This window comes from Dendroctonus ponderosae, unplaced genomic scaffold (genome assembly GCF_020466585.1).
Source record: "Dendroctonus ponderosae isolate FM_Combo_2020 unplaced genomic scaffold, Dpon_F_20191213v2 Dpon_F_20191213_4, whole genome shotgun sequence".
Lineage (NCBI taxonomy): Eukaryota > Metazoa > Arthropoda > Insecta > Coleoptera > Curculionidae > Dendroctonus > Dendroctonus ponderosae.
In genome coordinates this window covers 4,845,101-4,871,834 of record NW_026018611.1, presented here as the reverse complement: position 1 = coordinate 4,871,834, position 26,734 = coordinate 4,845,101, and the positions used below count along the sequence as shown (strand labels likewise).

The following is a 26,734-nucleotide window of genomic DNA, read 5'->3' as shown; positions in this document are numbered from 1 at the left end:
CAAATACCTGTTGCTTCAACATCAGATAGCCAATTTCTTAGGGAAATAAAGTCTGCCTGGACAGTCCAAACATGTTTACCTGTAAATTCCATCGACAATGCCATTGGTCTCGATAAATTCGGCGCAACTGCGCAAGACAGTGGGCACGTCTTTGCACGAGTTCAGCAGATGCTCACCAAGATCGCAGCCGAAGACGCGCTCTTTGAGGATGCCGCTCTGCTTGAGGCGTCTGCGCGATGGCCTGTTCAAAATAAAACTCCTAAAGAACGTGATCAGCTTGCCGTGTCGGCGCAGCACCGGTTTGACGGGGCTGAGCGCCAGCGACCTACGGATAGTCAGATAAAAGGCTCCCATTTAGGACTCGGAGTTGGTTAAATACATACAAAATTGGACACTATTCTATCATATGCTACGGTTTTTTTCTGGGCCAGGATTTTTGGGGATGCTACATTCATTCATTCAATCAATTCCTTACAAATTGGACAATTTTGTCCTCAGTTTCAGAGAAAAGTCGATTTTTAAATGCATTAGATCGGCAAACAGTTGAATATTCCAATGGAGGCTGGTACGCGTTTCTAAAGACCCTGTATTTGAAATTTATTACTTCTAAATAAGTACAGAACATTTCCCACAATCTGGTACAAAAATCACCAGGCCACCTATAAAATAACACTGCAAAAATGCCGGTCCATTTATAATGAATAACCCTGTACATACAGTATGTGCAAACATCCATCTAAGCCTGAGGAATTCCACTTATTCAAGTCGCTTTATTCTAGCAGAATCTTAAGAAGTTCTTTAAAATGATAGATTAGTATTTTGCATAAAAAGGACAATTTTGGAAATAATTAGCATGCCTTTAGGTCAATTTTCCATTGAAAATACCTCCGCTTGTTTCCACTAACAATATTTTCGAAATTACGACAGTCTTATTGTGAAGAAATATACAGGGGGCGCGAGGAGGATTTCAGATGCATATACCAACACAGGAACTGATAGATTCCTGATGCTATTAAACCCTCTTTATAGATCTTTTGCACACACTGTATGGCGTTGGACATTACCAATTTTTTACTAGATTTAAGAGCGATTTCCTACAGCCAGACTTACAAGAAGTACAGAGAGCACAGATTTATGGGTAAAACAGCATTCGGACTCACCCAACAACTGGTGGAGGCAAAGGCATGTTTCTCGGTACTTTATCGCCGATTATATGGACGCAATGTTGCGGAAAAAAACCGACTTGGAAGCCTCGTTTGCCCCGCCACCACATCGATTCGCCCGGACTCGCCATGTCGATTACGGATATCATGTCGCCCACTTCTAGATTCAATTCATCTCGAGCCTAAATTGGTTCATATGAATTAGAAATGCATCAATTCCATCAGGGACTGAGACGGAAATTACCTGCGAAACGTATCTTCTGACGCTGTACGCAGCAGCTACTGCGGGAGTGTTGATGCTTCTGCTCTCCTCGCTCGGGACAAGCAAACGGTGTCCTTTGTTGTCCATTTGGAGCCAGTTCAGTACAGGTCCACAGTTCACTGAGTTGTCCGCGATCTGACTGAAGCGTTCCAAGTAATAAGCCAGTTTTTGCTGCAAAAAACATTAATCATCACTATTCTAGGTACGTTCTTTCTCGGGATAGAGACAATCACATTGAGATACAAAAATGTACATAAAACCCTTGCACGGATTGATTCAAAATTGACTAACAACATTCTCCCTGAGTGTGCTTATTGCAGTCCGTTTGTTCGTCGTTGGGACTTTAGTTGGTCAATCTACAGTTCATCTGAAAGTACGTGGAGTTCGAGTAGTAGAAAAGCTTCAATTTCATAAAAAAATATATTCATATTCAATTCATAAAATGTCATGTCAAGTGAAACTTTTGAGTTTTTCAGGCTTCTAGGACTTCACAGAATATAATTTCCTGCAACGTTTTGCAAAGACGAGAGCAGATTTGGGCGGTTGTTTGCTTAAAGTTCATAAACGATGACCCTTTTTCGACGTATCGAAAGAACCATTTGAGGCACAGAACTCGTCTCCTGTCATTGGAAAGAGAATTAGAAGCTCGATTCAGTTTTTACGGCATTTACGAAGTGAAGCATCGCTTAGAAAATGTTAGCAGTTTCACAGAAAAAGCCAACATTTCAAGGTAACTATTGTAAATGCGCGATTGTTGTTAGAGGGCGAAATCCACTCAAAATGAAGCCGCCATTTCCGGCATATCTAAAAAACCTTTTGAGGCACAGAACTCGTTTTCCTGTCATTGAAAAGAGAATTAGTAGCCCGATTCCGTAAGAAGAACATGAGTGAGGAAACAGTGGCTGTTTTCACACAGACAAATTTTAATATCACACATTTAGGTGCAAGATAAGGCCAAAATCTCATGCATTTCGCAGCATTTTTGCTCATTTCTCAAGAACAAACTAAGCGAGAGCCCCCATTTCTACACCACTGAATAGAGAACTACATGAAGTATTTACAAAGTGAAGCACCGCTTAGAAAATGTTGGCAGTTTTCATAGAAAAAGCCAACATTTCCAGGCAACTATTGTAAATGCGCGGTTGTTGTTAGAGGGCGAAATCCACTCAAAATGAAGCCGCCTTTTCCGGCATATCTAAAAAACCTTTTGAGGCACAGAACTCGTTTTCCTGTCATTGGAAAGAGAATTAGAAGTCCGATTCCGTAAGAAGAACATGAGTGAGGAAACAGTGACTGTTTTCACACAAACCGACGAATATAAATATCACACATTTACGTGCAAGATAAGGCCAAAATCTCTTCCATTTTGCCACCTTTTTGCTCATTTCTCAGGAACAAATTAAGCGAGAGCCTCCATTTTTACTCCACTGGATAGAGAACTAAATGAAGCATTTACAAAGTGAAGCATCACTGAGAAAATGTTAGCAGTTTCCACAGAAAAAGCCAACATTTTCAGGCAACTATTGTAAATGCGCGGTTGCTTTAAGACGGCTTAAATCTACTTAAAATGAAGACGCCTTTTTCGAAATATCTAAAGAACCTTTAGAGGCACAGAACTCGAATCATTGAATAGAGAACTAGAAGCCCGATTCTGTAAGGAAAACATGAGTGAGCAAATTTTTCAATTATCTCTATTTAGTAAGCTAAAGAAAAATGAAACATCGAAAATGTATCAACTTGAACCACTTTCAAACCTCCCAGTAATAATTACTGATAAATCCAAACATTTTTGACAAAGTCATCTGCTCGGAAATGACCGTCGAAAGCTAAAAGCGCGCTGGCGGAAAATGGGGGCGTCCGCAAAAACAGCCTCCATTAAGGGCGAAATTAATGCGTTTTGGGTTTATGGGACGTCTGAAATTATCACTGCGACATTATTTTATCGATACACTTGCGTACCTCAATCCTCTTTATAATGCAAAGAGTTTCCACAACGTTGGAGCCGATTCTTTATAGAATTCCCATCAACATGCATGCAATTGCAGTGAAACTGAAGTTGATGCAATTTGAACCTTCCAAAAAGCCAGCTCAAGAAAAAAGAGCTCAGAAAGATCTTCCAGTCAATTTTATCTTTCACTGCCCATCGGTTGAGGTTAATTAACTTTCACTCAGCTCTTTTACACTGTTTTCGGTGCGCTCCAGCTACTGGCACAAATAGAAGAATCAAGGCAATTTCGGATTCATCCCGAATTGGTTTTCAATTGAATTTATTGCGCTCTAGATGGCAAGAAATCCAACATACAAATAGATTATGTGATGCATATCAAGCTGATATAAATTCCGCAAGACTGCCAGTTTACAATAATTACAAAGGCGACAGCACGTCTAACAATTCTGGCAACGAGGTTATCTGGGTCGCAGAAGATATTTCAAACAGTAAGTGGGACATCGCTCGGATTAGTCGTCGTCGACATAGCAAAATATTATCTGAAACTATTTATACGAGACACAAAGGCGTCTTCCATAGAGCCGCACAACCTACCGAGGAATTTCAAATTATGAAATTGCATACCTCGAGATCTTCCTCGTTGTTCGACATACTGGCAAGATCCGGCAGCTGGGAGATCTTTCGGTCGAAGATGCACTGATGCAGTTGTTCGTCCAGCATTTTGAAGTTCTCAAAGTTGCGTTGCACCAGCCAGCATTCGTCTCCGGATGTCACTTGCACCATAAACCATTCCGCGTCTTCATCTTCATTTGCTAAACCAAACCAGAAACGCTCATCTAACAAAGCTTTCAGCTCAACAAAATAAAAAAAATGTTGGCCTCTTAAATATTCATTGCAGGGACATTTTATGATGACTGAAACTGAGGTACTTCCCAAAAGCTACTGTTTCCGAATATTATGAAAAAAATACAGGGTTATTAAGTAAAGTAAAAAACTATCCGCCCTAAACTCACTGTGTTGTGAATGTAGTGATTGATCCATGCTGGTCTGTAAGGCGACTTGAAGAGCAGGCGGCAGTTGCACCCTTTCGTAGTGAAAATGGGCGCATTCCTCCAGTTTGGGAAAGCGACAAGGTTCCGCCCCCGGTTGCGGAACCCCTCCGGCCGCCTCCGAAATCTGCATATTGGCCGGCGGGCCTGCGGGTTCAGCGCATAGTGTCTGCAAACAAAAACACACAAAAAATTGGCCATAAATTCAACTCAGCCGCCTTTCCATTGACGATTTGTACAAAGAGCCCCCCGATATTCTCTGGTGGCATTTGACATGCAACAGCTGAAAACCACGCAAATAAATTTCATCTTTGATGTATGATGGGAGAGGAAGAGGAAAAAACGGGCAATGTGCGTTCCACTTTTCTTCTGCTGTTCGTGTTTTAAGGTTCATTAACTCGGATATTTTATTTTAAACAAACAATGCCGAGTAGTTTGATTGTTAGTTTCCATTTGTTGGGCGACATGTGAGAGGATGCACCATCAGATGACCGTCGAAGATTTTTATATCATGTACAATTGCCCAAATGCTTAATTTGGCAATGGCAGTTTAAATTGCCAGCTTGTTTCAGTCACTCTTAAAATAGCGGGCCAAAATGCGACAACAAAAAAATCAATGAAGCATTCCGTTCGTTCCAAAAGAGTTCAGCTAAGCGATTGCATATTTACTGGCTACTCTCGAAGCATGCGGCTTATTTTTAGGCGACATAACTGGCATAGCTTCCTTATTGTCAAGAAAACGAAACTAAAAGGGATGAAGAGACAACGAGGCTCAAACGCTAGATTCAAGTCTTTGTCTATTCGGTGTAATTGCGGCAAAGTGAAAGAACAAGTAAATCAATTTAAGAATTGAAAACACCGTTAGCAAGTATGACTGTACTTTATTGCCGTAAAAACAGTTAACGAGAAGGTAATTAAATACAAACTTAATACGTTTATAACCAGGATTTCTATCCTGGTTATAAAATAAAGTATTTCTATACTGCACTTTTACGGTGATTTATATGTCTGGGCTGATAGAAAATGTTGCAATTTGCTACAATTGCAAGCTATTTCCTTTCTATGGCCGTTGATTTTATGCAAAGTTTTCGCTCTTGCACTAAAATTAATTCAAATTTCATTGCTACAAGCGAAGTATACCGTTCTGCTAATTACAATGAGCATTTGGGCATGATCTTATTTCAATACCACCAGCCCATTATTCAGTGAAGAAATATGCTTAACATGTGGTTTCCCTAGAAGTTAGATTTTTTCTTTTTTTCTGGCGATATTTTTAAATTCGAATTTTGTAGGTCACAGTTTCGAAATTCCATCGCACATAAATCTGGATGTCGGTCCGTCCCGTTCGGGATTTATTGGCACCGTTTTCCACTGCGTTGATGATAGGAATCAACATAAAAACAATTTCGCACCGAACTTATAGCCTGGAGCGATGGGAAACGGTTTGATATTGTTTAATGTTGGTGGCTGTAAAACCGGGTGTTAATTTTGTTAAAATAAACCGACACGCCTGGCGAAAGAGCCTGGTTTCGTCGGAATGCCATCACTGTCTTTCAGCACTGCATTCTAATAGGAAAAACTTCGAAGTGATTTTCGTTTGCAAATCTTCATCGCCAATATTGAACACTCAAATAAATCTTGGGCTCAAAATTGTGCGGACAAAGTGATGGTGAAAAGAACAAGCGCTAAGCGCGCGAACAGTGATATATTTATATTATATCACTGGGTTATTGGAGCGTGGTCGATGGAAAATTGGCCTCGACGTTTCGTTAGTATGCATGGCCACCTGCTTCAAATGAGTTCAAAATTGTTTAACTTTTTTAGGGGTTCGCGGCAATATTTATCAATGAAAAATCATCAGGTTTGGCTCCGTTTCCTAAACCACCCCAAAGTAAACACGACTCGGCCCCAAACACAGCTCTGAAGGTGCTACTCATGTATACAGGCAAAACGTCGCAAATTCCTATAGACGATGGTCTGTCTAGTAACCCGAAAATTCCCAGTTCTGGATCGACAGGAAAAAATTAAGTTTTTGTGTCGATTTTGAACATTTAACATTACGAATTAGCATTGTTGTTGCATTAGCATCCATTGTATCGACAAATTGTTGTAGAATTTTAGATAGAAAGATCTGAATTTGTTGCCTTCTTCTCGGGAAGAATTATATTAATATTTATTCCTTTTCGTTCGAGAAAAAAAAATGAAAATTTTACATGCGAGTTTTCTGATTGTTTTCAGCCTTCCAATTCTGCATTTTTAAGGTGTTCGGAGCATTTTGCAAAATTTGATTTTTTTGAGAAATATTGACTTCTATTCTACCCTTAGAACATTTTCGGCAAAAGGCGAAAATTTTACATGCTTTTTATTTTTTGGGGCTTAGGAGCTTCCCCCCATTTTTATGATGTACGAAGGCATTTTGAGAAATTTGATTTTTTTGGAAAACGTCGACCATTAAAAGCCTTGAAAAATTTGGAGAAAAAAATGAAAATTTAACATGCGGTTTTTCTTATTGCTTTCGACCGCAAAAGCTTGCAAAAATTATGCATTTTTTACTTGTTCGGGGCATTTTGAGAAATTCCATTTATTGGGAAAACATCGACTTCTACTCGTAGAAAATTTTCGAAAAGACAAAAATTTTGCATGCGTGTTTTTTCACTGCTTTTGACCCAAGGAGTTTCCAAATTTTGTAAACTTACGGTGTTTGGGGCATTTTGAGAAATTTGATGTTTTCGAAAACCTCAACTTCCATTTATGAAAGTTTGGGCAAAAAAATGAAAATTTCACATGCAAGTTTTTTGACTGCTTTCGACCTGATGCTTACCAATTATTCACATTTACGGAGTTTGGGAAATTTTGAGAAATTTGATTTTTGGCGAAAACATCGATCCATCTATTTTCTATCCTTCGCTAGTTCTATTAAATCAAAATATACCATTGCTTATTCCTTTTAGAGGTTAAGCGAATTAGCCAGACATGAAGTTTACTAAAGATAGTATCGAAAAATGTAAGTGGATTTCTCGTACATTTTCATACGTTTTCCACTTTTGCTTCTAACTTTTTTTAAGATTAAAAATGTGTAGCAAACCCTTTTCCACAAGTCTATTTTTGTACATTTCTTGTTATTCTCATTCTCAACTAGTTGGAGAAACATGCTATCGAAATAGTTCTTCCATAAAGAACGGTCAAAAATTTTCATCGGTTTCACAGGCTTAAATGCTTCTAAAGCCTTTTCAGAAGTTGGGACTTTTCTACCAAACCCTAATTAGTAGCGGAAGTTTTTGATTCGTTCTATCGAAAACTTGTTTTCCGCTACAACTCGCAGATACAGCTAGATATACACTAACAGATATTTTTCCGATTTCAAATCGTTTTTTTAATATTCAAGAGTTAATTATCTTCATAAAAAATGTTCTTAGGATAACAAGGACATTTTCAACCGTGTCCCCGACGTTAAAAACGCTAAAAATGTATACATTCAATAAAAATGAGGGCTTTCAATTTGCAAATTCGATAACAGGCACATTTTTAACCAATTTCAGATGTAAATTTTCAAATTTCCATTTTTTCCTTCGAACCCATTTTGCCCTGTCTGAAATGCACTTGAATCGTTATTAGCTTCGTCTATTTGTGTTGAGTACAAAATCTCTTTGCAATGTGTCGACGATTTTGTTGTTTTTTCGCTTTATTGGCGTCACATAAAATGTTTGAGCTCTAAAACCGGATGATATCGGGTTGCTGTCATGCGACTAGATGAGAATAGACGAACAATGCTAATGACGCGGGCAAAAAACTCACCCTATAACGAGGAGAATCGCTGGGCAGCATTTTAAACACGTTAAAGGGCCCGGTTTTGCCCAAAGCTACAACTTCCAGCATTTTTAAGCCTGGTGAAACATTAAATTTTCCCAAATTCCAGCTTCACCCACATTTCTGCGACACACGGGCACACACACAGTTAATCCAAAAACTACATTGGCAGGTTGAATGGGGAATAAACCCGAATAACTCTTGGTCGCGTACCGCTCCTCAGCCTGTCGAATACTAACATTGGTAATCTTTTCGAAATTCCGACATGGACGGACACACTTGCTGCCGCACTAGTTTGTTGTCGATAGCGAAACAAGTACAACACTTTTACTTTTCTAATCCGTTAGAATAAGCGACCATTGAATTTTCAAATGCGATAACTCTACAGCCAGTCGGCTAGCTGAAGAGATTTACCACATGGAACGCTAAACAACACTGGGAAATAAATTTTATTGCTGGGACTTTTTGAAGTTTTAAGCTGCTGCTGCTCATTGCTCAAGCAAACATCTGCAGTTTACTGAATCGAACTTTACAGCTTGCTTGCAAACAAAATTGTTCTACTTGTTGCGAATCCAATTTTGCGCCTAGAATCGATTTAAATGCAATTAGCGCCGATTGTTGTAAAACCACTATTATTATGCGACATAAGTAATGCAGCAGATAAAATATTATCAATTGTAAACTACGAACAGCGAGTTGACTTCAGTCATTAGACCGCAAATCATTGAAAGAATGTCGCATACATTCTTTCAATTCCACAGGATTTGCGAAATAACATCGGTTACCTGCATTATTAATGCTGGAAGTTGAATCAAGCATTTCCGACTTGAATTTTCGAGCTAAAATCTGAGTTTTTTGTTTGCAATTTTATATTGCAGGGGACGACAACTTTGTTATCTTGGGTATTTTGCCATATTTATTTTATCATGCCTGAACAGTGAAGACCCAAAATTTAAATTCACTAGTGAAAAAGAACCAAGTTCATTTTCTGGATGAAAAAAAGAAAACTTGAAACTTTGGTACATAGAAAACCTACTCATTCAAATAGATATGTGATTTTTCACTCAAACCACCCGATACATGCACAAAAATTTACATGAGAGAGCAAAAATAAATTGTAATAAATCTAATTTTGCGAAAAAAAAGTTTTAATGAAGATGAGAATCCAAATTATAGCAAATCAAAATGAACCAACAAGCCTTCTTATTCCGTTTATTCGGCCGATTTGATAGAAAATAAAACTAGAAGCAAAATTTCAAAAACAAAACCTGATGACAAAATTGAAAATACAAAAAACGTACTTTACAAAATTCCTTGCCCATGTGAAATAAACCAGTGATAAATATTTCATAAAAAAAGTTTTAATGAAGATGAAAATCCAAATTAAAACAAATCAAAATGAACCAACAAGCCTTTTTATTTCGTTTATTCGGCCGATTTGATAGAAAATAAAACTAGAAGCAAAATTTCAAAAACAAAACCTGATGACAAAATTGAAAATACAAAAAAAGGTACTTTACAAAATTCCTTGCCCATGTGGTTAGAGAGCACCTTTCATCAATTTGTAATAGAAAACGTGAGAAAATTCTGTCTTTTGAAAAGACAAAAATTTTGAGGCAAAACACCCAAGATAAAATTCTAAGGGGACTAATAATATTTCAGTCCCCCTAGACAGAAATTGGAATAAAACGAAGATTCAATGAAGAGGAAAGAGGCACAAAGTCCCAGCCTGGTCAGACATAGCAGCTGCAAACTAGTTATCTTTCTTTTCCCAGCATCTTTTCATAAGATGGAAGCAGATCAAATCGATATCGAAACCAAATGCAGATTGAAGTTACACAAGACTAAAAATTGCTCATTTTTTGAAAAAAAAATTGATAAGCTGAACAATTGTCCTCAATAACAATTAACAGATAATTCACACAATAAATTGTTATCTCACATGCGAGTAGTGCTGGCTATTTTATGAGAATTCATCGACTTGATCCGTCATTTCAACTCGAGGTATAATCCATTTGGACGTAACGAGTGAACAAAAAGGATATCGCTTACAATAATGATAAATCCCACATGATTACGGCTGTTAATTCGAACGGAAGAGACGGAACACAAAGAGTAGTGGTAGGTAATTAAGTTAGGACTGAAGCTGAAGCATTTTCAGCGACATTGTATCGATTGGGTTGTTGCTCCGGTTTATTTCTTATTGTTGTTACATTGCCGGAAAGGGAAGTGTTCTGTCGACATTATTAACTCCTGTGTCGCTAGCGATAGGAAATCTTATGGGCACGTGAACTGAGTTATTGATGTTTATTGAAATTAGCTCCATTGTATCTGTAGAATCTGCAAGCTGTAATATGCCTATAAAATAGCAAGTATCTATTTAAGACGCCAGTTTAACTGTTTTCCGTGGTGTCCGATGTATATCCAGTTTAATTATGTGGGAGTTGTGTAGTGTATTTATATTTTTTTAAACTTTTAATCTCAAGTTGAAACTTGAATTTTTCACAATCCATATAATAAACTGAAGACTGAAAACGGTCTAAATTTCAGACAATTGCACACAATCTTTAAAAAATCGTCTCTTCTAATATAGAGCAAGTAGAAACTTGAAATTGTCATAATCCATAGAAAAGACGTGGATTTGGAAATGATAAACTTTTTATTTAAGTTGCAAAAAACCACAAATTTTGGCAACTTTGTAAATCAATATTTCCACTTAATTGCACATCTCGTTTCAAACATTCCTACAATCAAATATAAAACAAGTAGCAACTTGAAATCCTCCCATTTATGGAGGATATTTGGATCTAAACTTTCTAAAATATTCGTCCAAATCGCATCTATTCCTGAATTTCAGCAGCTTGGTGAATGATGAACCCAAAATTAACGTTTCTCGCAACTACATCTTTTTCTTTTAAATTTAAACACTTGATCGAGGGCAAGTAGAAACTTGAAATTGTGACGTTCTATAGTAAACACATGAAGCTCAAAATTCTAAAACTTTCAATAAAATCGCCCGGAAAACTGATTTTTTTTACAAATTTGTACATGCTGGCTGAAAAACAACGTTTTGGTTTAAAAATTTATAATTTAATTGTCACAATCTACAAAGATCACATAAATCTCAATATCTTAGAATTTTCAATAAAACTGAGCAAAAATCTGAACTTTGACAAAATTCTGGGTCAAAAATGAAAGCTTTCACTCAACTGCAGGCCTTGCCTAAAAAATCGTAACTTCTGATCTAAGACAAGTACCAACTTGAAATTCAACCCATTTATAGAGGACATTTGGACTTCAACTTTTTACTTCACATGACTTTCAAAATGAGAACACATGATTTTCAAAATGCTAAAATTTTCGATCAAATCACACCAAATCCTGAATTTTCACAAATTTGTTAAGGATGGTTGAAAAATGCATGTTTCAGCTTAACCATTGTTTTAAAAATTCATCCCTTCTGATCTAAAACAAACATCAACTGGAATTTCTCCTCATTTATAGAGGACTGTTGTGATTCAAAAATAGAAAATATTTGTTCAAATCGCAGCTTTTTTACCAACTTGAAATTTTCACAATTTGTAGGAAACTTTGAGAAACTTCATTAACTTCGCACCGAATCCTGATATTTTTTGGCAACTGCGTAAAAATTTATAGAAATTTGTGCTAAAACTGCGGTTGGTTTTCAACGCAAACAAACGCAATTCTAAACAAAATCCCGGAACTTGTCTGAGGATGGTCGAAAATAGAAACGTTGTCCACTTATAGAACGGACTTTGCCCTACAAATCTGACAGAAAAGTGACTTTATAACTTTGCAAGTTTCTAAGAAAATAAATGTGAACCCACAACCTGCTTAAATATACTGCAAAAAGCACATAAAACTTTGAAAAATTCTGGAAAATTGCCTGATGATGACTAGAAATCGAAACTCTTTCCACTTATAAAGCAGACTTTTCCCTATCAAATACGTACAAAACCATCTCTCTCACTATTTAGTTCCCGAAGAAAAAAATGTGAAACACCGGCCTGCAAAAACAACCTCGTAAGCCAAATGCAAATTTGCAGAAATTGGCAAAAGTAGCTTTAGCAGTTCTTAACTCGTTAAAATGTTAATACATTACGAATTATTAACTCACAGATTAATTAAGAAAGAACAATGTACGACCAAATTCCTTTGCATTATCGGCGGTATTCATTCTGAGGTCAATGTTTCAATTGAATTAATGCACAAACACCCAAAAGATGAGCAAATAACAAAAAATATATTAACAGTAGTAAGCCAAATTTTGATTCCCACGATCAAAATCCCATAAAAATGTAACCAAAACAAATGACGCTTTAGGTGACTTTTACGCATATTGTTCAAGACAAATGAGATATGGTGATGAGAATTTTAATCTTTTTCAAACAAACGAAATCCATGGATTGATTACGACGCCCAACTACAGACTGGCTAATAACCAAAGTAAACCTTTTCCAAACACTCCATAAAATGTAAATTATTATTTATTTGCATTCTGTTCCGGAACTCGAAAATAAAGCCATTATACCACAACTGAAGGAATTATGAGCATGTATGTTTTATATGGTTGAAATGCGTTTCTTGGGTAACTTGAAACCGTTAAAACTGCACTATTAAACATATTTATGCGTTGCGACTAATCACCGACACAAAGCATATGTTTATGGATGACTATCAGTACCAGAGGAGAGAGTTGGAGAAATTATTCTACATTATAATAAAACATTAATTTACACAGTATTATCGGTAATGCAGCATTCAAAAAAAAAATCTAAAACACATCATGCCATGCCCATGCGAGGTAGCAATAAATCATGGTATTAACTAATTTGCATATCGGATTGTCGTCACGTGTGTTTCTGTTGGAAAATTACCTTTCTGACATCTTTTATGAGGCTTCTAATGCTCACTGTTTGCGTGTGTAGTAAATACCGTTCGAAAGTGTAATTTTCAATAAATAACAACAATTTCCTTTGAATTATTCAAAATTCCTTGCCTTAATGCCATTTTCTCCCACTTTATAATAATACATTTATTTAACCCAATTGGTAGGATTTATTGTAGTTAAACAAACACACTTATTTTTAGACTTCGCAGTGTTTCGAAAAACTTGTGCTAAATTCGCTGGTTTTATGGCTTAGTTTATGGCATATTTCGCTATTTTTAATAAATTTCCCAAATTCACTGCTAGCAACAATTGAATTATGAGATGTTAGGTTTGGCTTCTGGAAGCTTCTGGCGTGTTTCTCAATGAGATCGTGACATTCATCGCTTTTTGAGATGATGAAACAAAATTGGCGGTCAAAAATCGAAATTTCACATGCGTCTTTTTTGAGCTCAATGAATTGTTTCCGAGCAAAGAAACGCCCCAATACATTGATAAAGTTTCCAGTTTATATTAAGGAAGATATTATCGGTTAGAGATTGTGAGTGGGCAAAAACCGCTGAAAATAGACCAAAAATGTCGATTATTTCGGATCTGAAGCTTTTAGTGTGATTTCTAATGAACTCGTATTGCCGACTTCCTTTCAATGAAAAAGATGTAGAATTCGAGGCATTTTCTGAAATTTGAAAATTGAAATTTTCGGTCAAAATTCAAAATTTCACATGCATTTTTTTTTATTTCAATGGATTGTTTGCGAGCAAAGAAACTCTCCAATGTACATTTATAGAGTTTCCAGTCTATATTAAGGAAGATATTAGCGGTTAAAGATCATGAGTGGGCAAAAACCGCTGAAAATCGACCAAAAATGTCCATCATTTCAGGTCTGAAGCTTCTAGCGTATTTTTTAATGAACTCGTTGCATTGCCGACTTCCTTTCAATGGAAAAGATGTACAATTCGAGGCATTTTCAGAAATTTGAAATTTTTGGAAAAAATCGACCGTTAAGAAATTTTCGATCAAAATTCAAATTTTCACATGCGTGTATTTGATTTAAATGGATTGTTTCCGAACAAAGAAACTCCCCAATGTACATTTATAGAGTTTGCAGTCTATATTAAGGAAGATATTAGCGGTTAAAGATCCTGAGTGGGCAAAAACCGCTGAAAATCGACCAAAAATGTCCAACATTTCAGGTCTGAAGCTTTAGCGTGTTTTTTAATAAACTCGTTGCATTGCCGACTTCATTTCAATGAAAAAGATGTAAAACTCGAAGCATTTTCAGAAGTTTGAAATTTTTTGAAAAAATCGACCTCTACTCCTTATGAAATTATCGGTCAAAAATGAAAATTTCACATGCATATTTGTTGATTTGAATGGTTTTTTTTCGTGCAAAGAAGCTCCCAATATGCATATAAAGTGTTCGGTGTAAGTGAATAGTCAAAATCAGCTAAAGATGGATGGAAAAAATGTCGATCATTTCGGATCTGAGGCTTCTAACGTGTTTCTCTTGATAATGTATGGAAAAATAGACCCGTATATTAGCTAATGAACATTCAACATTTGTTTAAGAAACATTCTTGAATGGAATCAAGTTTCTTCATTTTTAATCACTATTTATCAAAGTTCAGAACAAAATAACTCAGAGTCCTCTTCAACTGAAAGAGTCTAATCCAAACGATCTTCATGAGCTGAAACATTAAAAAAATAAGAGTAATTTAGGGGAACCCCTGCAGTCTAGACCGTGACTCATTTTATAGGGATTTAAAAGGGAAACATCCCTATACATTTCATGCGCGTATGCTTGTCCCATTTAACACCACCAACTTTGAAACTGGAAAACCCAAATGTAAAGGTCTACTAAATAAAACACGTTAAAAAACAGGCCAGTTTTCACTGGCCTGAAGGCATAAGTAAACGATAAAATAACACAAAGACAAACAAAGGTCAAACAACGGCTAGTTAAGAGATTACCTAGAAGGCAAGGTGCACACACCGTTCAAAACACACCACAAAAACTGTGAATTACTTTGGAAAAGTTGACGCAGAACATATCATAGCAGCTTAGAGTCATTTTCCTGGATGCTCTTCTGGAAATCGTCACTTGGAGTGACGTCACTTAACTTTTAGGCCGAATATACGAATATTTTCCTCAACCTCTCATTTCCTTGAGAGAAAAATCTTGCAGTCACTCCTTTTCCCAAATTTCCCCGAGGAAATCTTTTGGCACGTTTTATGGGGAACGTCAGGACTCGTTAGAATCGCGTGATCGTTTTTCGATATCCGTTGAAATCAATTCAATTAACCACAGTCTTCAGATGGTAATCACTAATTGCCACTTTCACGTGTTAGCATTAAATCGACACTCAGTTCTCGATAATTGCAAATACATACATGCAAACAGAGCCTAAAGTCTGGAAAATACGGTCAAACCGCCAACAATCAAGAGCCTTGTCGGTGCCCCAAAAAAAGGAAGGAAAGATGAACTTTTTCAATTAATCTGCAGGCTGAATCAAGTACACACCCCTTTGGAAAGTGGGTTACGACGCGATTTGGGCCACCAGAGATTTTCGCGGAAACAGCGCGCATTTCGTCGAGATGCCTCGACCGAAACTGAAATTTTCTCGTGGAAAACGATGCCTGGAAATGCACGTCACCGATCAACTCCGAAAACCTGGAACTGGAGTCGGGAAACTGTTTAAGCTTAACATAGACAAGAATACAACAGATTGTGTAACATGGTTGCTATTCAGCCCAACCTAACCAGGCTAGAATGTAATAAAGTATAAAATCTTTTAATTTAGATGATCTTTTACTCGAATCCTTCAAAGAACTTCATCCCCAAAGGAGGAAAGGGTTAAGCCGGATGAAACAATTAACTGAATTGTGTGTGTGTGTCAATGTACTTATTCCCTTTTATAATTGTTAATGTGCGTCAATCTAAACAATAAACGAAGCGTATGAACAGTAAACTGTATAAAGTTGCGATTTTACATTTGCCTAAGAACATTCAAGTCCTAAGTTTCTTCACTGGCAAAATTATGAGATGTTAGCAAAAAACCGTTGATTTGTACGTGCAATTTTCTAAAAAATAAATAAGTGTTTTTAGTTAATTCGGACAATTTATATTGGTGAAAATTGTACGCATTTTAACGATCCCTATACAAATATGGTTTATACAAATTTATTCCGGTTTTATTATCAGTAGAAAGCGTATTTATTTCGTTGTTTCATGTTAAAAATCTCGATCTAACTATTGAAAAATTTTAGAAGTCATAAAAAATCTCGAATTAATTATAGAAAAATATTAGAAGCAATTAACACCCCGAATTAATGATGGCAACATTTTTGGTTTCGGTAAGAACCATTTTGTCTTTTTCCCAATAAGCTTTTGGTAAAATGCCGGAAAGCATCAATTAAACATTCTAAATATGCATATTTTGCAAATTACATTTCGTATACAAAACGCCTCGACAGGATTTTCTTGCACAATTCCTTGTGCTAATAAATCCATTTAACTGAGAAATTCTTTGAGTAATTGCACATATTAAAACCTCGTGTAAATTTTTCTTACACGGTTATTTTGAATTATTCAAGGTTGATGTGCATACAATGAATAATCACAATCGTTTTAAACACAGAAATAACAATAAATGTTACTAAAAGAAATCATTTATCGACTGGGAAAATATGTAAAGTAATGAACAAAACACATCCATCTAATCCAATTTAAAAGTTACTGTTAACTGGTTATTAAATTAAAGTTTTTAATGTTTTATGTATGTAGATCATGGTCGACTTCTTAACGAATTTGAGAAACGAATATTGTTGTGACCCGATCAGGAAAGGAGACTTATTTCATGTTGAGTGTTTTGATAAATCGCAATTATCAGAAAACGGTTACTTTTAGAAGGTCGATGTTATAATAGTTTTTGGAAAAGGATTCAATGTTTTACCCGATGAAGTAAAAACATATAAAGTGTCCCAATTAAAATAAGCGAGAAATTGAGTCGAAAGTTACTTAATTTTTGTCCATAGAAGTTAAATTTGTTTTAAGTAGTAAAATAATTACTTTAGTTCTGTGCGAATAAATACTGAAGCGAGGGTAGACTTTTTTGAATTTTTCCTTACAGTTTCACTTGCAAAATCATGACTTTATCGGCAAAAAACACCTTTAAGATTCAGTAAAACTTAACTTCCCTGGTGCTATTTCGGTCTCAGAGTGAGTATATCAAATACATTTGAAATCAAGTCTCGGTAGATTGAAAACGTTAAAAATAAAGTCCTTCCTCATACACTTAAGCTCTTGACACTTCCTTGCGGTAAACTTGATTAGTGTCACCCAGCCCGTCAACTATTCTCGTAACGGATGTCTTTCGGTAATAATATGTAATTTTACATTTCCCAAAAATCGCTTCTGTGATTGTTCCCCGTTTGCCAGATGTTGACCAAATAGACATTTGAGAAAAACCGTTCAGAAGATAATAATAAATTCATTTTTTCATTATGCAAATTGCTACATTTGCTTTACAATGCAGAATTTATTAACTTCAATCAACAATCTGGCTTGTAGGCATTGACCTTTCAGGAAACACCTTTAAAGCTTGCTAACAGACATTGTTTGAAAATGCTTCTACTCGGAATAAAAATCGCTAGCTGATGTACATTATTTTGCAAATAAGTCGATTTCCGTATGTGTACAAAAATGAAACTTTTCTACTTAAACACGATATTTTTACGCAATTTGAATGCCGGTCTATCAGCCCATGACCATACAAAGAGGTGAAAGTAATTACTAATCAATTCGAAACGAGTTGCACTGAAAATTGTGACATTCATTTGATCACCAGTTCATGTTTTTTTATTGTTTGAAGCCCGTAGAAATTCATTGGGCTAAAACACTGCATAATTGGGTTATTGACTTTACTGTTTGTTTATAACCGCTGTATTGGTTGATCAAACCTTTTTTTTTCTTGTTAGCAGACAATTTTCAATCAATTTGGCAAATTCGCATCACGCCGATATCACAGACGAAATTATTTAACCGGGCCGCTCCTCAAAGTAATCAGATTAAATCAGCGTTATTTACTTGCCGAGGCCTGGCCTGACATTTCCAATTTTAATTATAGAAATATCCAGGCTTGGCTTCTCCCAAACCAAACTCATATTCGGAGCCTTCAGCTTGAGGTTGCGTTTCCTCTAATTTGCTCTCAGCATGCTAACGCTGTCCTCACTGGAAATCGAATAAACACATTGGGCTTGTAATATATCTTACACAGCTTCCATTAGACCAAAGAGTAGCAGGAAACACTCGATCACTTAGAAAAAGCGGCATTTTCGGGTTTGAGTAAAAAACGAAAATTGTTGGCACGTAGAATACATCCTGCTTTTTAATTAAATGAGCTAAATAAAGTGGCTAAAACAATTACCGAATTAAACGTAGTTCTTCATGCGTTTTTAGATTGTTATGGTTTTCATAACGTTTTCCAGGTCATGTTCATATTGATTTCTTAGAAAAAACCACTTTTTTTAAATTAATGTTTCAATTAATTTGAATGTGGGATGGTTAGTATCAAAACACAATTGCAAGGTGTGGATGGAAGCAGCAAAATGTTCGGTTCAGCCGAATCACCAATTTGGTGGACTAAATTGAAAAATTTCTAAAAATCAATGTTCAAACTCGATTGAAATGAGTTTTACGAGTTTTCAACAACAAAAATGTCCTCTCTAAGGACAGCTAAAAATAATTTGTCGATTTGATCTAGTTTGAGAGTGACGAAGCGTCGAAGATTGGTCTGCAAAAAGCGTTGAAAGTGGAAGTCGGATTTCGCAAATTCCTAAAAAATCTGCTAAAAATGCGATTTTAATGAAAAAATTCCCCAAAAATCAAGAAAATTATTTCTTATTTTTATTATTTCGCAAAAACCATCTTAGTTAGAAAGATGATTGTTGCCCCACTGGAAAGCATGCACTTTCTTCTATCAGTGCTCACACTCTCTTTGAAATCGATAAATTTGTTGATTTCTTGGAAATTTTAACACCCGCAGCTGATTGCGCGCCTCGAAAATTAATAGCGATGTAAACCTGTTTTAAAAAATTATTTTGCAAAGACCAGCGCGGATAGAAAAGTGATTTTTACGCCACTGGAAAGAGCAAACTTTTCTCTATTCTTCCGGAAAAGCTCACGACAATTGCAAATTTGCTGAATTTTGGCTATTTGTTCCGCAACTATGTGCTAACATTGACAGAAAAATTGACCTAAAAAATATATTTCGCAAAAACCAGCTTAGTTAGAAAGATGCTTGTTGCGCCACTGGAAAGCATGCACTTTCTTCTATCAGTGCCCAGATTCTCTCCCCATTCGATAAACTGGCTGATTTTTTTGGGAATTTTAACACGCGCAGTTGATTCATTTGTTTGTGTCGCAAAATCTGATTTCAAAAATTTATTTTGCAAAAACCAGCCCAAGTTGAAAACTGATTTTTAGGCCTCTGGAAAGAGCAAACTTTCCTCTACTATTCCTGCGAAGCTCGCTGCTATTGCGACTGTGCTGATTTTTTGGCGAATTTTTCCGCAAGTATGTGCGAATATTGAATTGGCTTATAAATCGGTTAAAAAAATTATAAAACCCAGGCCAGTTAGAAAGATGCTTGTGGCGCCACTGGAAAGCGTACACTTTCTTCTATCAGTGTCGACATTCTCTCTGCAACCGGTGCATTTGCTGATTTTTGGCGAATTTAAACAAAGGCAGCCTTTTAATTGAATCGTTTTGCAAACCGTAACCTTCAGCCAAATGATGCCAGTGTGAGACCATTTTGAATAGTGCAAGCCAATTAACATAATCCCTATTTAAATACTTTCTTTTCAATGTAACCAGCCATAATGACGAATTTTATTCCCGAAAGAAAACCCGTACGATTACATTACTTCACGTTGTGTCATCGTGCCTTTGTCTACTTCCGTCTAAGGGCAACGACAAAGGGGTTGAGAATTCAAGGGTGGCCGCATAATCTCATTTATCACGAGACCTTTTACGTTTTTCTAGATTCAAACCCCTGATAGACCTGTTACGTGACTTTTTTACTCAGATTGTTTGATTAGAAGGGGACGCTTCCAGTTAAGGGTGTTTCTTTTTGAAAAAAAAGGGTATGCATGTATATGTTTTCAGGCCGCAACGCTGTGTTTTCACTCAAATTAAAAATTCAATATCGTCCTTAGGGCTAAAATGGTTTTCCCCGTTGTATTCCATTCGCCCCCATTTTCTTTTCAGACTTCTCGGCGCTTTTTATCCGGTTTTCCCGGCGTGTCATAATTTAAAATACATTATGGCATCAACCGCGTCTTTATCGTTTGGAGTTATGAGTAAAACCCCTATTGGGAATTGAGAGTTTTATGCGTTTGGATATTTGGAAACGCTAGTAGCTTTTTGTTTAGTGTTCCACTCCAGATTTCCTTTAATTTTCCCGATTTTATTGAGATTTGTTAAATCATTTCCTTTCCCAGCATATGTATAAAATTGCTATGATAATAGCGATTGAAGCGTATTTTGGGAGACGATTGCAGTCTACACAAAATAGCTCTCTTACTGACGAATTGTAACGTCAGCCGTTTTAGTGAAAAGGGGCATTTCATGCTGAAAGCCCATAAAAAGTACATAATAACAATCAATAACTGTATAGGTATTCTTAATTTGCAAAAACCATCAAAGGCATTTGAATTATTCACTAGCAGCTAATTTTGATTGGAAAACTGACTGTTGCAAATAAATACTAAACTGAACCAAATTGCCTTATGTTTACTCATGATTTTCGTCCCAAAATATTACTTTTCTCTAAAACGGCTCAAGTTAGAGCTTTGGACCAAGAGCAGCTTCTTGTAAAGAAAACAATGGCTTTTGAAAATATGCTTTTAAATCCCGACTTCCTCCAGTGGCGTAGAAGTTGGGGGCAAAATAACCTCGCAGTTCCCAAAAAATGCGACTTAACCCTTATACAGTGGCTATAAGAAGGATGGTAAAATGTGCACAAAAGATCCTTCGTCTATCTGAAATCGTTCCTGAAATATAGTGAAAACCTTGAAAAAGCTGCGTTCAAGGGGCTACGTTATACAGTGCTTATTCCATTTTTAAACCTACAAGACGCTCACAGAGCGTGTTTTTTGGCGATTTCATTTAAAATGATACAAATCATGAATGAAACAAGCGTTGATCTGTGAGAAGTGACCCCAATGCAAGTGAGTCTTTCTTGGGTCTATCCAACGCAAAGGAGCAAACATTGACCCTAATAAGCTTGATGTAGGTAAGGATATGCTCTAATTATTTATTTATATGAATGTATATGTAATAGAAGTTGACTACCTACTGATAAACACTAATACCTGGCGGTAAAACACAGCCATTGCAAAATGCTTAACATTCTGATGAACCCAATCGGCAGGGCTTAATGAATGTAATTAAATGATAAAAACATGAGCTCTCAAGACGCAATAAATCGAATGACAACCTACAATACCATCATTATACACCACAAATCCAATAATTAATCGGGCAGAGGAACGCAGATGGAATGCCAAGTGAACTATACTGGCTCATAGAGGATTGTGGCCCTACTTTTTAAAGTCAATTTATTAACAATTGTCTAACAATGAGAAACCAATTAAAACGATTAAATGTGCATTGAAATTGAGTTTGGGCCAAAAAACTGTAAGCCAGGAAGTCGTTTTGCAGGATAAACACTGGGGCAAGTAAGCAATCGGTTGTAAACTGCAAAAGCCAAGCTTACAGAATGATTTTGACTTACCTTCGAAATTTTGAAGGATTACTGGTGCATCTGGCACAAATTTAACACATTTCTTAGTCAAAATACTCGAATTTAATTAAATAATTACACACAGATGCAAAACAATCTGTTCCCGAAAGTTTATCAGTTTCGGACTGCCATTACTTTTCAACAGTTTTGACGTTTTGAGGAAGCCAAATTAGCTCACATTATCCGTCCTACAGCTATGCAACCGGATATACACATTGAATCAAACTGGAAACGAAAATATCTTCGGATGTTCTGAGGTCATACCGACCTCAGAACATCCCAGGTCTTTTGATCAGAAAATCTTCAAGTATAACGCAATTAACTAGCTGGAAAAATTTAAAAATCCCCCAGAATAATTTGCCATCTAGTGGCAAATATCTCAAAAATCACCGACAATTTGTTGGTGATTTCCATTGTTTGTTGGCAACGAGCAGAGAAAAATACTGTTTTCTCTGTTTTCCAACCATAACCTAATTGTTTTCACACGGAAAGTGTGCTTATGTTTTGTGTAAGTTGCCTTCGATTAAACCACTGATAAATGGAGAAAGCTTTAGAAGAACTGGTCAACTTTGTGCGAATTGGGGCCCGATTAGACCTCAAAACCGTAGCACTCGAAAACATTTTAGGTAAGTGTTGTTTGGATCTAGATTTTCAATTATTTACTCAAAATCTCACCTTCCTTAGATCTCACGGGCTCTCCGGATGGAGTTGCGGCTGTTTACAATTACCCGCCGCTATTGTTCGCCCTTTTAACGCTTCTACAAGACAAATCGGCGCTAATTGCAAAAGACGTTAGCCTAAGTTTGATTAATATTACTGCCCAGGAAAAGGGGGCTGCGGCCGTCTTGGAGTTGGATCTGAGCGTTGAATGTCCTCCCTTACAACTGCCTCCGGAGAATATTGTGAAACAATGCCTAAAAGAGATTTTCAACAAAGAGAGCAAAATCGCTGATCAGTGCTGTATGATCCTGTCCAACGTGTCCAGACTGAGGCATTTAATAGAGAAAGTCATAGATTTAATAGAGGAGAGTGGCCACACATTTGATGAACTCATTGAAATTTTCACAAAAAATGAATATAACAAATCAGCCAAACTTCACTATTTGGGGCCAGTTTTGTCCAATTTGACCCAAAGCAGACGAGTCCGGACGTTTGTGTTGGATAAAAGCAAATGTGTCATCCAAAGGCTGCTGCCGTTCACTGAATATAAGGACTCAATGGTTAGGAGAGGTGGAGTAATCGGCACCCTGAAGAACTGCTGCTTTGAAACGGACTATCATGAATGGCTGCTGAGTGAAGACGTAGATATTCTATCCAGATTGCTGCTCCCTCTTGCTGGACCTGAGGAGTTTGACGAAGAGGACAACGATAAACTGCCTTTAGATCTGCAATATCTTCCCGAAGATAAAACCAGAGAAGGGGACCCGGACATAAGGCAAGAAGTATATAAGTCAATCGATAAAGCTTACAACTTGAGATTGTTTTAGGTGCATTTTAATCGAGGCCATCACCCAGTTGTGTTCAACGCGGGTGAACCGAGAATACATTCGGGATAAAAATACCTACATTATCTTAAGAGAACTGCACAAGTGGGAGAAAGACCCAAAAGCCTTGCTAGCTTGTGAAAATTTGGTGGATATCCTAATAAGGTATATAATAATTAAACTAGGTGTGGGTTTGGGAATATTAACTAAAGTGGGTGTTTCAGAACTGAGGAAGAAATAGGGGAAAACAACCTGAAGGAACTGGAGATTCCCACTCATTTAATTGAGAATTTCAACCAGATAGCCGAAGAAGCATGATGTGATGAATCAATGTTATTTTAAGTTATGTAAGTTAATTAGAAATAATCATCAATACCTGCTGTTTTCACTTCAAACCCATGCACGTTTTTCAGATGAGAACTCAAATAGTTCTTATCGATAAACCGTTTATCACATTCAAGGCACCTAAAGGGTTTCACTCCAGTATGCGCCCTAATATGTCTTTGCAGTTTCTGATTATCGAAGAACTGACTAGGACAGATGTGACACACAAATTTCTTCACTCGTATTGGCGGTTTCTTCGTTCCCAATCCATGAATCTTATACAGATGACTATCCAACGACCTTTTATCGCGATAGTGTTTCAAACATCCCGCACATTTGTAGAAGGCAATGTTTGAGTGCAGTTTCACATGCTTTTTCACCTCGTAATTGCTGATGAATGTTTTCCCGCAAATGTGGCATTCAAAGTCTTTGCTGCCTTCGTGCCGTTTGATGTGCTCATTGCAATTGCTCTTCATTGGGAACTTTTTCCCGCACACCGAGCAGGAGTACTTCCATTTACTTGGGTCTGTATGAACCACATAAATGTGAGTTTTAAGGTTCTGGCTGGTATTGAAGTTCTTCGGGCATTTATCGCAGCTGTATTTTCTTTCATTATCATGGAGTTTTTCATGTCCGCTTAAGTCGCGCTTTGTTACAAACGACTTGCCACAAGTGGTGCATATGAACGTTCTTTCACCATTATGGTACTTTTTGTGCTGGATCAGTAATGTCGAGGAGGAAAACTTGTTGCTGCATTGATCGCACCAATAGGGTTTTATATCCTTCCTGTTCATTAAATGAACTTGCATCGAATGCTGGAGAATGTGTTTAAGCAGCGCGAATTTCTCCCCACAAATTTCGCATTGAAACTTCGATGATTCTTGCTGCCGATGGTGCTCAGCTTTCTTATGCCTTAGAAGTTCTTTGTTGGTGCTGAAGCTTTGCTCACATAGCTGGCAAGTTTTGTCGTGCTGTTTTTTAAAGTGGGTCTCTAGAGTTCTTTGGGATTTAAACGTTTTCCTACAATGGGGGCATGTAAGCTCAAGAGCTTGAAGTGGCTTTAAGCCTATGTCCTTTATTTCGGACTCTTCCCCAAATGGGAGATGCTCTGCTTGAAAGGCATCATCAAGCTGATCGTCCAAGGAGGATTTATCAAAGGCCATTCGAGATGATTCGTTTTTTAAACACAACAACTTGAAGTTGTAAGCGTTGTCCAGTTGCTCATTACATTCGGGGCATATGGAGAATATGTCCGACCAGTCCTGGAATATTCCACAGTGACTATTGCGAAAAGATGTACTTAATGAACTTACCAGCTTGGGCGCGACAAAGTTGAGTTTTGCGCTCAATTTCAAAGAGTTCTCATCTGGGGTATTTATTGCCTTTAAACCCTCACTTGTCCTGAAGCAAATGCAGCAGACACTGCAGGACATACTAGTTAAATGTTTTTAAAAATAATTGTTTTTTGTTGCTATTTACATGGTGGATGTTTTGACTAGTTTGAAGGTTACCATGCTCGAAAGATGTCAGATCATGTGTATGCGAGATTAGTGGATTTGGCATCCATGCTGGATGGACTGGTGTTAAGAATTTTGAAAATACTTAATTAATTTTCTGCAAATTACATACTTTTGGTATGTTCATTTGCTTCACGTCGCTAAAGCGTTATATATAAGAATTATATTAAAGAAAAACTGAATTTAAGTGTAAAGTACACATCTAAGCGGCCAGCAACAAAATAATCAATATATAAAAATAAATTCATTCTAACTGGAACTTTTGGACTACAGAGTATAATTACAGGAATTCTTACATTTCTTCAAAAAACAAACTTAATTTCTATACGTAATATGTATTTCGAAAAAAAAGCAAAAATATTGCCTTAAAAGTCTCTTCTTAGCTTAAGCTTAGCTTCTTTAAGCTTAAAAAAAGCAATTTATGAAACTCTACGTCTTGAGAAGACTTTGCGATTTTCGAATACGTACAGAAAATGTGAGTTTTAGCTTTCACTTTAAAAACATGTAGAACATTTACAAAATTGCCCGTTAACTTAGTTCACTCTGTATAATGACGAATACTTAGTAATTCAATAATACATAATTACAATGCATTCCACATAAATATGCATATTTACTTAGGGCGCTCGAACACTCGAAAGTGAATATTTGATATTGCCATTACTTGATTTGAAACTGATTTTGCCATTTAAGAACGCAGCTGGCATTGGTTATCGCTGTCGCACACATAGGAGTCTGTGAGAGATGCAACATGGTCTACGTGTTGCTACGTGACAACATGGTACCTTTGCAACTTAAACATAGCCTTTTTCGTTGTCAGCTAGATAGAGATTAAAAAATGATGAAAAAATCAGTAAACTGAAGGAATTCCGGCCTGAAACTTAAATCGCTTCCGTTGCGAATATAACTCTGAAGATGCTAGCGAAACGTCAAGATCAAATTCCTCTTCACGCCGGCTGAATAATCCGAAAATCTGTTCTCGACAAGAAATCCTTAACAAAAATGGGATGAATCGAACATTTTTGAAACGTTTTGTGGCTTAAGTGTTGAAAAACCATAAAATTGTTTTAGCGGATAAACATCCACTTTGACCACAATCCTCAATTAAACAATTGCAAAGTTCCATAAATTGCCGTCTTCCTGATGAAACCGAATTCTAATTGTTTTTAACAACTAAACAACCAACAAGTTTACTGATAATCATAATTAGGCCGTAAAATGCGTGTAAAACTCGAACTTTACAGACAAAAGGCGCAAATAACATGTGGTTTTACAGTGACGCTCCTTTAACATATGTGCACTTTGAATGTACGAAAATCCATAATGCACTCGTAAATATTCCCTCAATTTTCGATGTTTAGAACATCCAATGCCGGGAAACATTTTATCTATTGGCTATGGTTCGATCGATAAGGCTTTCCCAGTGAAATGATGCGGAAAATGTTGGCAAAAAATATTTCCAATAGT

The 26,734-nt window shown here is 36.7% G+C and overlaps 3 protein-coding genes across 9 annotated transcripts in view; 1 reads left to right on the top strand and 2 right to left on the bottom strand.

Annotated features, from left to right (window-relative positions):
• The window catches only part of LOC109544017 (GTPase-activating protein CdGAPr), a 43,859-nt gene extending 18,564 nt beyond the window's left edge, over nt 1-25,295 (bottom strand). For 2 of the 7 annotated variants that reach the window (XM_019913998.2, XM_048665848.1), the window contains exons 1-6: nt 8,218-8,538; nt 4,387-4,591; nt 3,998-4,185; nt 1,408-1,596; nt 1,161-1,345; nt 80-325 (exon numbers count right to left, since the gene is read on the bottom strand). In XM_019913998.2, the coding sequence (XP_019769557.1) occupies nt 80-325; nt 1,161-1,345; nt 1,408-1,596; nt 3,998-4,185; nt 4,387-4,591; nt 8,218-8,298 (1,094 nt within the window). In that variant the 5' untranslated portion in view covers nt 8,299-8,538. Of the gene's footprint in view, nt 1-79; nt 326-1,160; nt 1,346-1,407; nt 1,597-3,997; nt 4,186-4,386; nt 4,592-8,217; nt 8,539-15,109; nt 15,758-21,933; nt 22,231-23,802; nt 25,013-25,063 lie in introns of those variants that run through there. The other 5 variants (XM_019914003.2, XM_019914001.2, XM_019913999.2 and 2 more) reach the window with 5 other exon arrangements.
• On the top strand, nt 22,346-23,801 carry LOC125504198 (protein HGH1 homolog). The gene is made up of 4 exons (XM_048665850.1): nt 22,346-22,568; nt 22,627-23,377; nt 23,430-23,591; nt 23,651-23,801. The coding sequence occupies exons 1-4, from the start codon at nt 22,481-22,483 to the stop codon at nt 23,742-23,744; spliced, it is 1,095 nt and encodes a 364-aa protein (XP_048521807.1). The 5' UTR covers nt 22,346-22,480; the 3' UTR covers nt 23,745-23,801.
• Nucleotides 23,783-25,264, bottom strand: LOC109544019 (zinc finger protein OZF). The gene is made up of 3 exons (XM_019914004.2): nt 25,230-25,264; nt 25,064-25,172; nt 23,783-25,012 (listed from the first exon to the last, which is right to left on the bottom strand). Exons 1-3 carry the CDS (start codon nt 25,262-25,264, stop codon nt 23,783-23,785), a joined length of 1,374 nt encoding a protein of 457 aa, XP_019769563.2.
• Nucleotides 25,296-26,734: the final 1,439 nt, after the last annotated feature.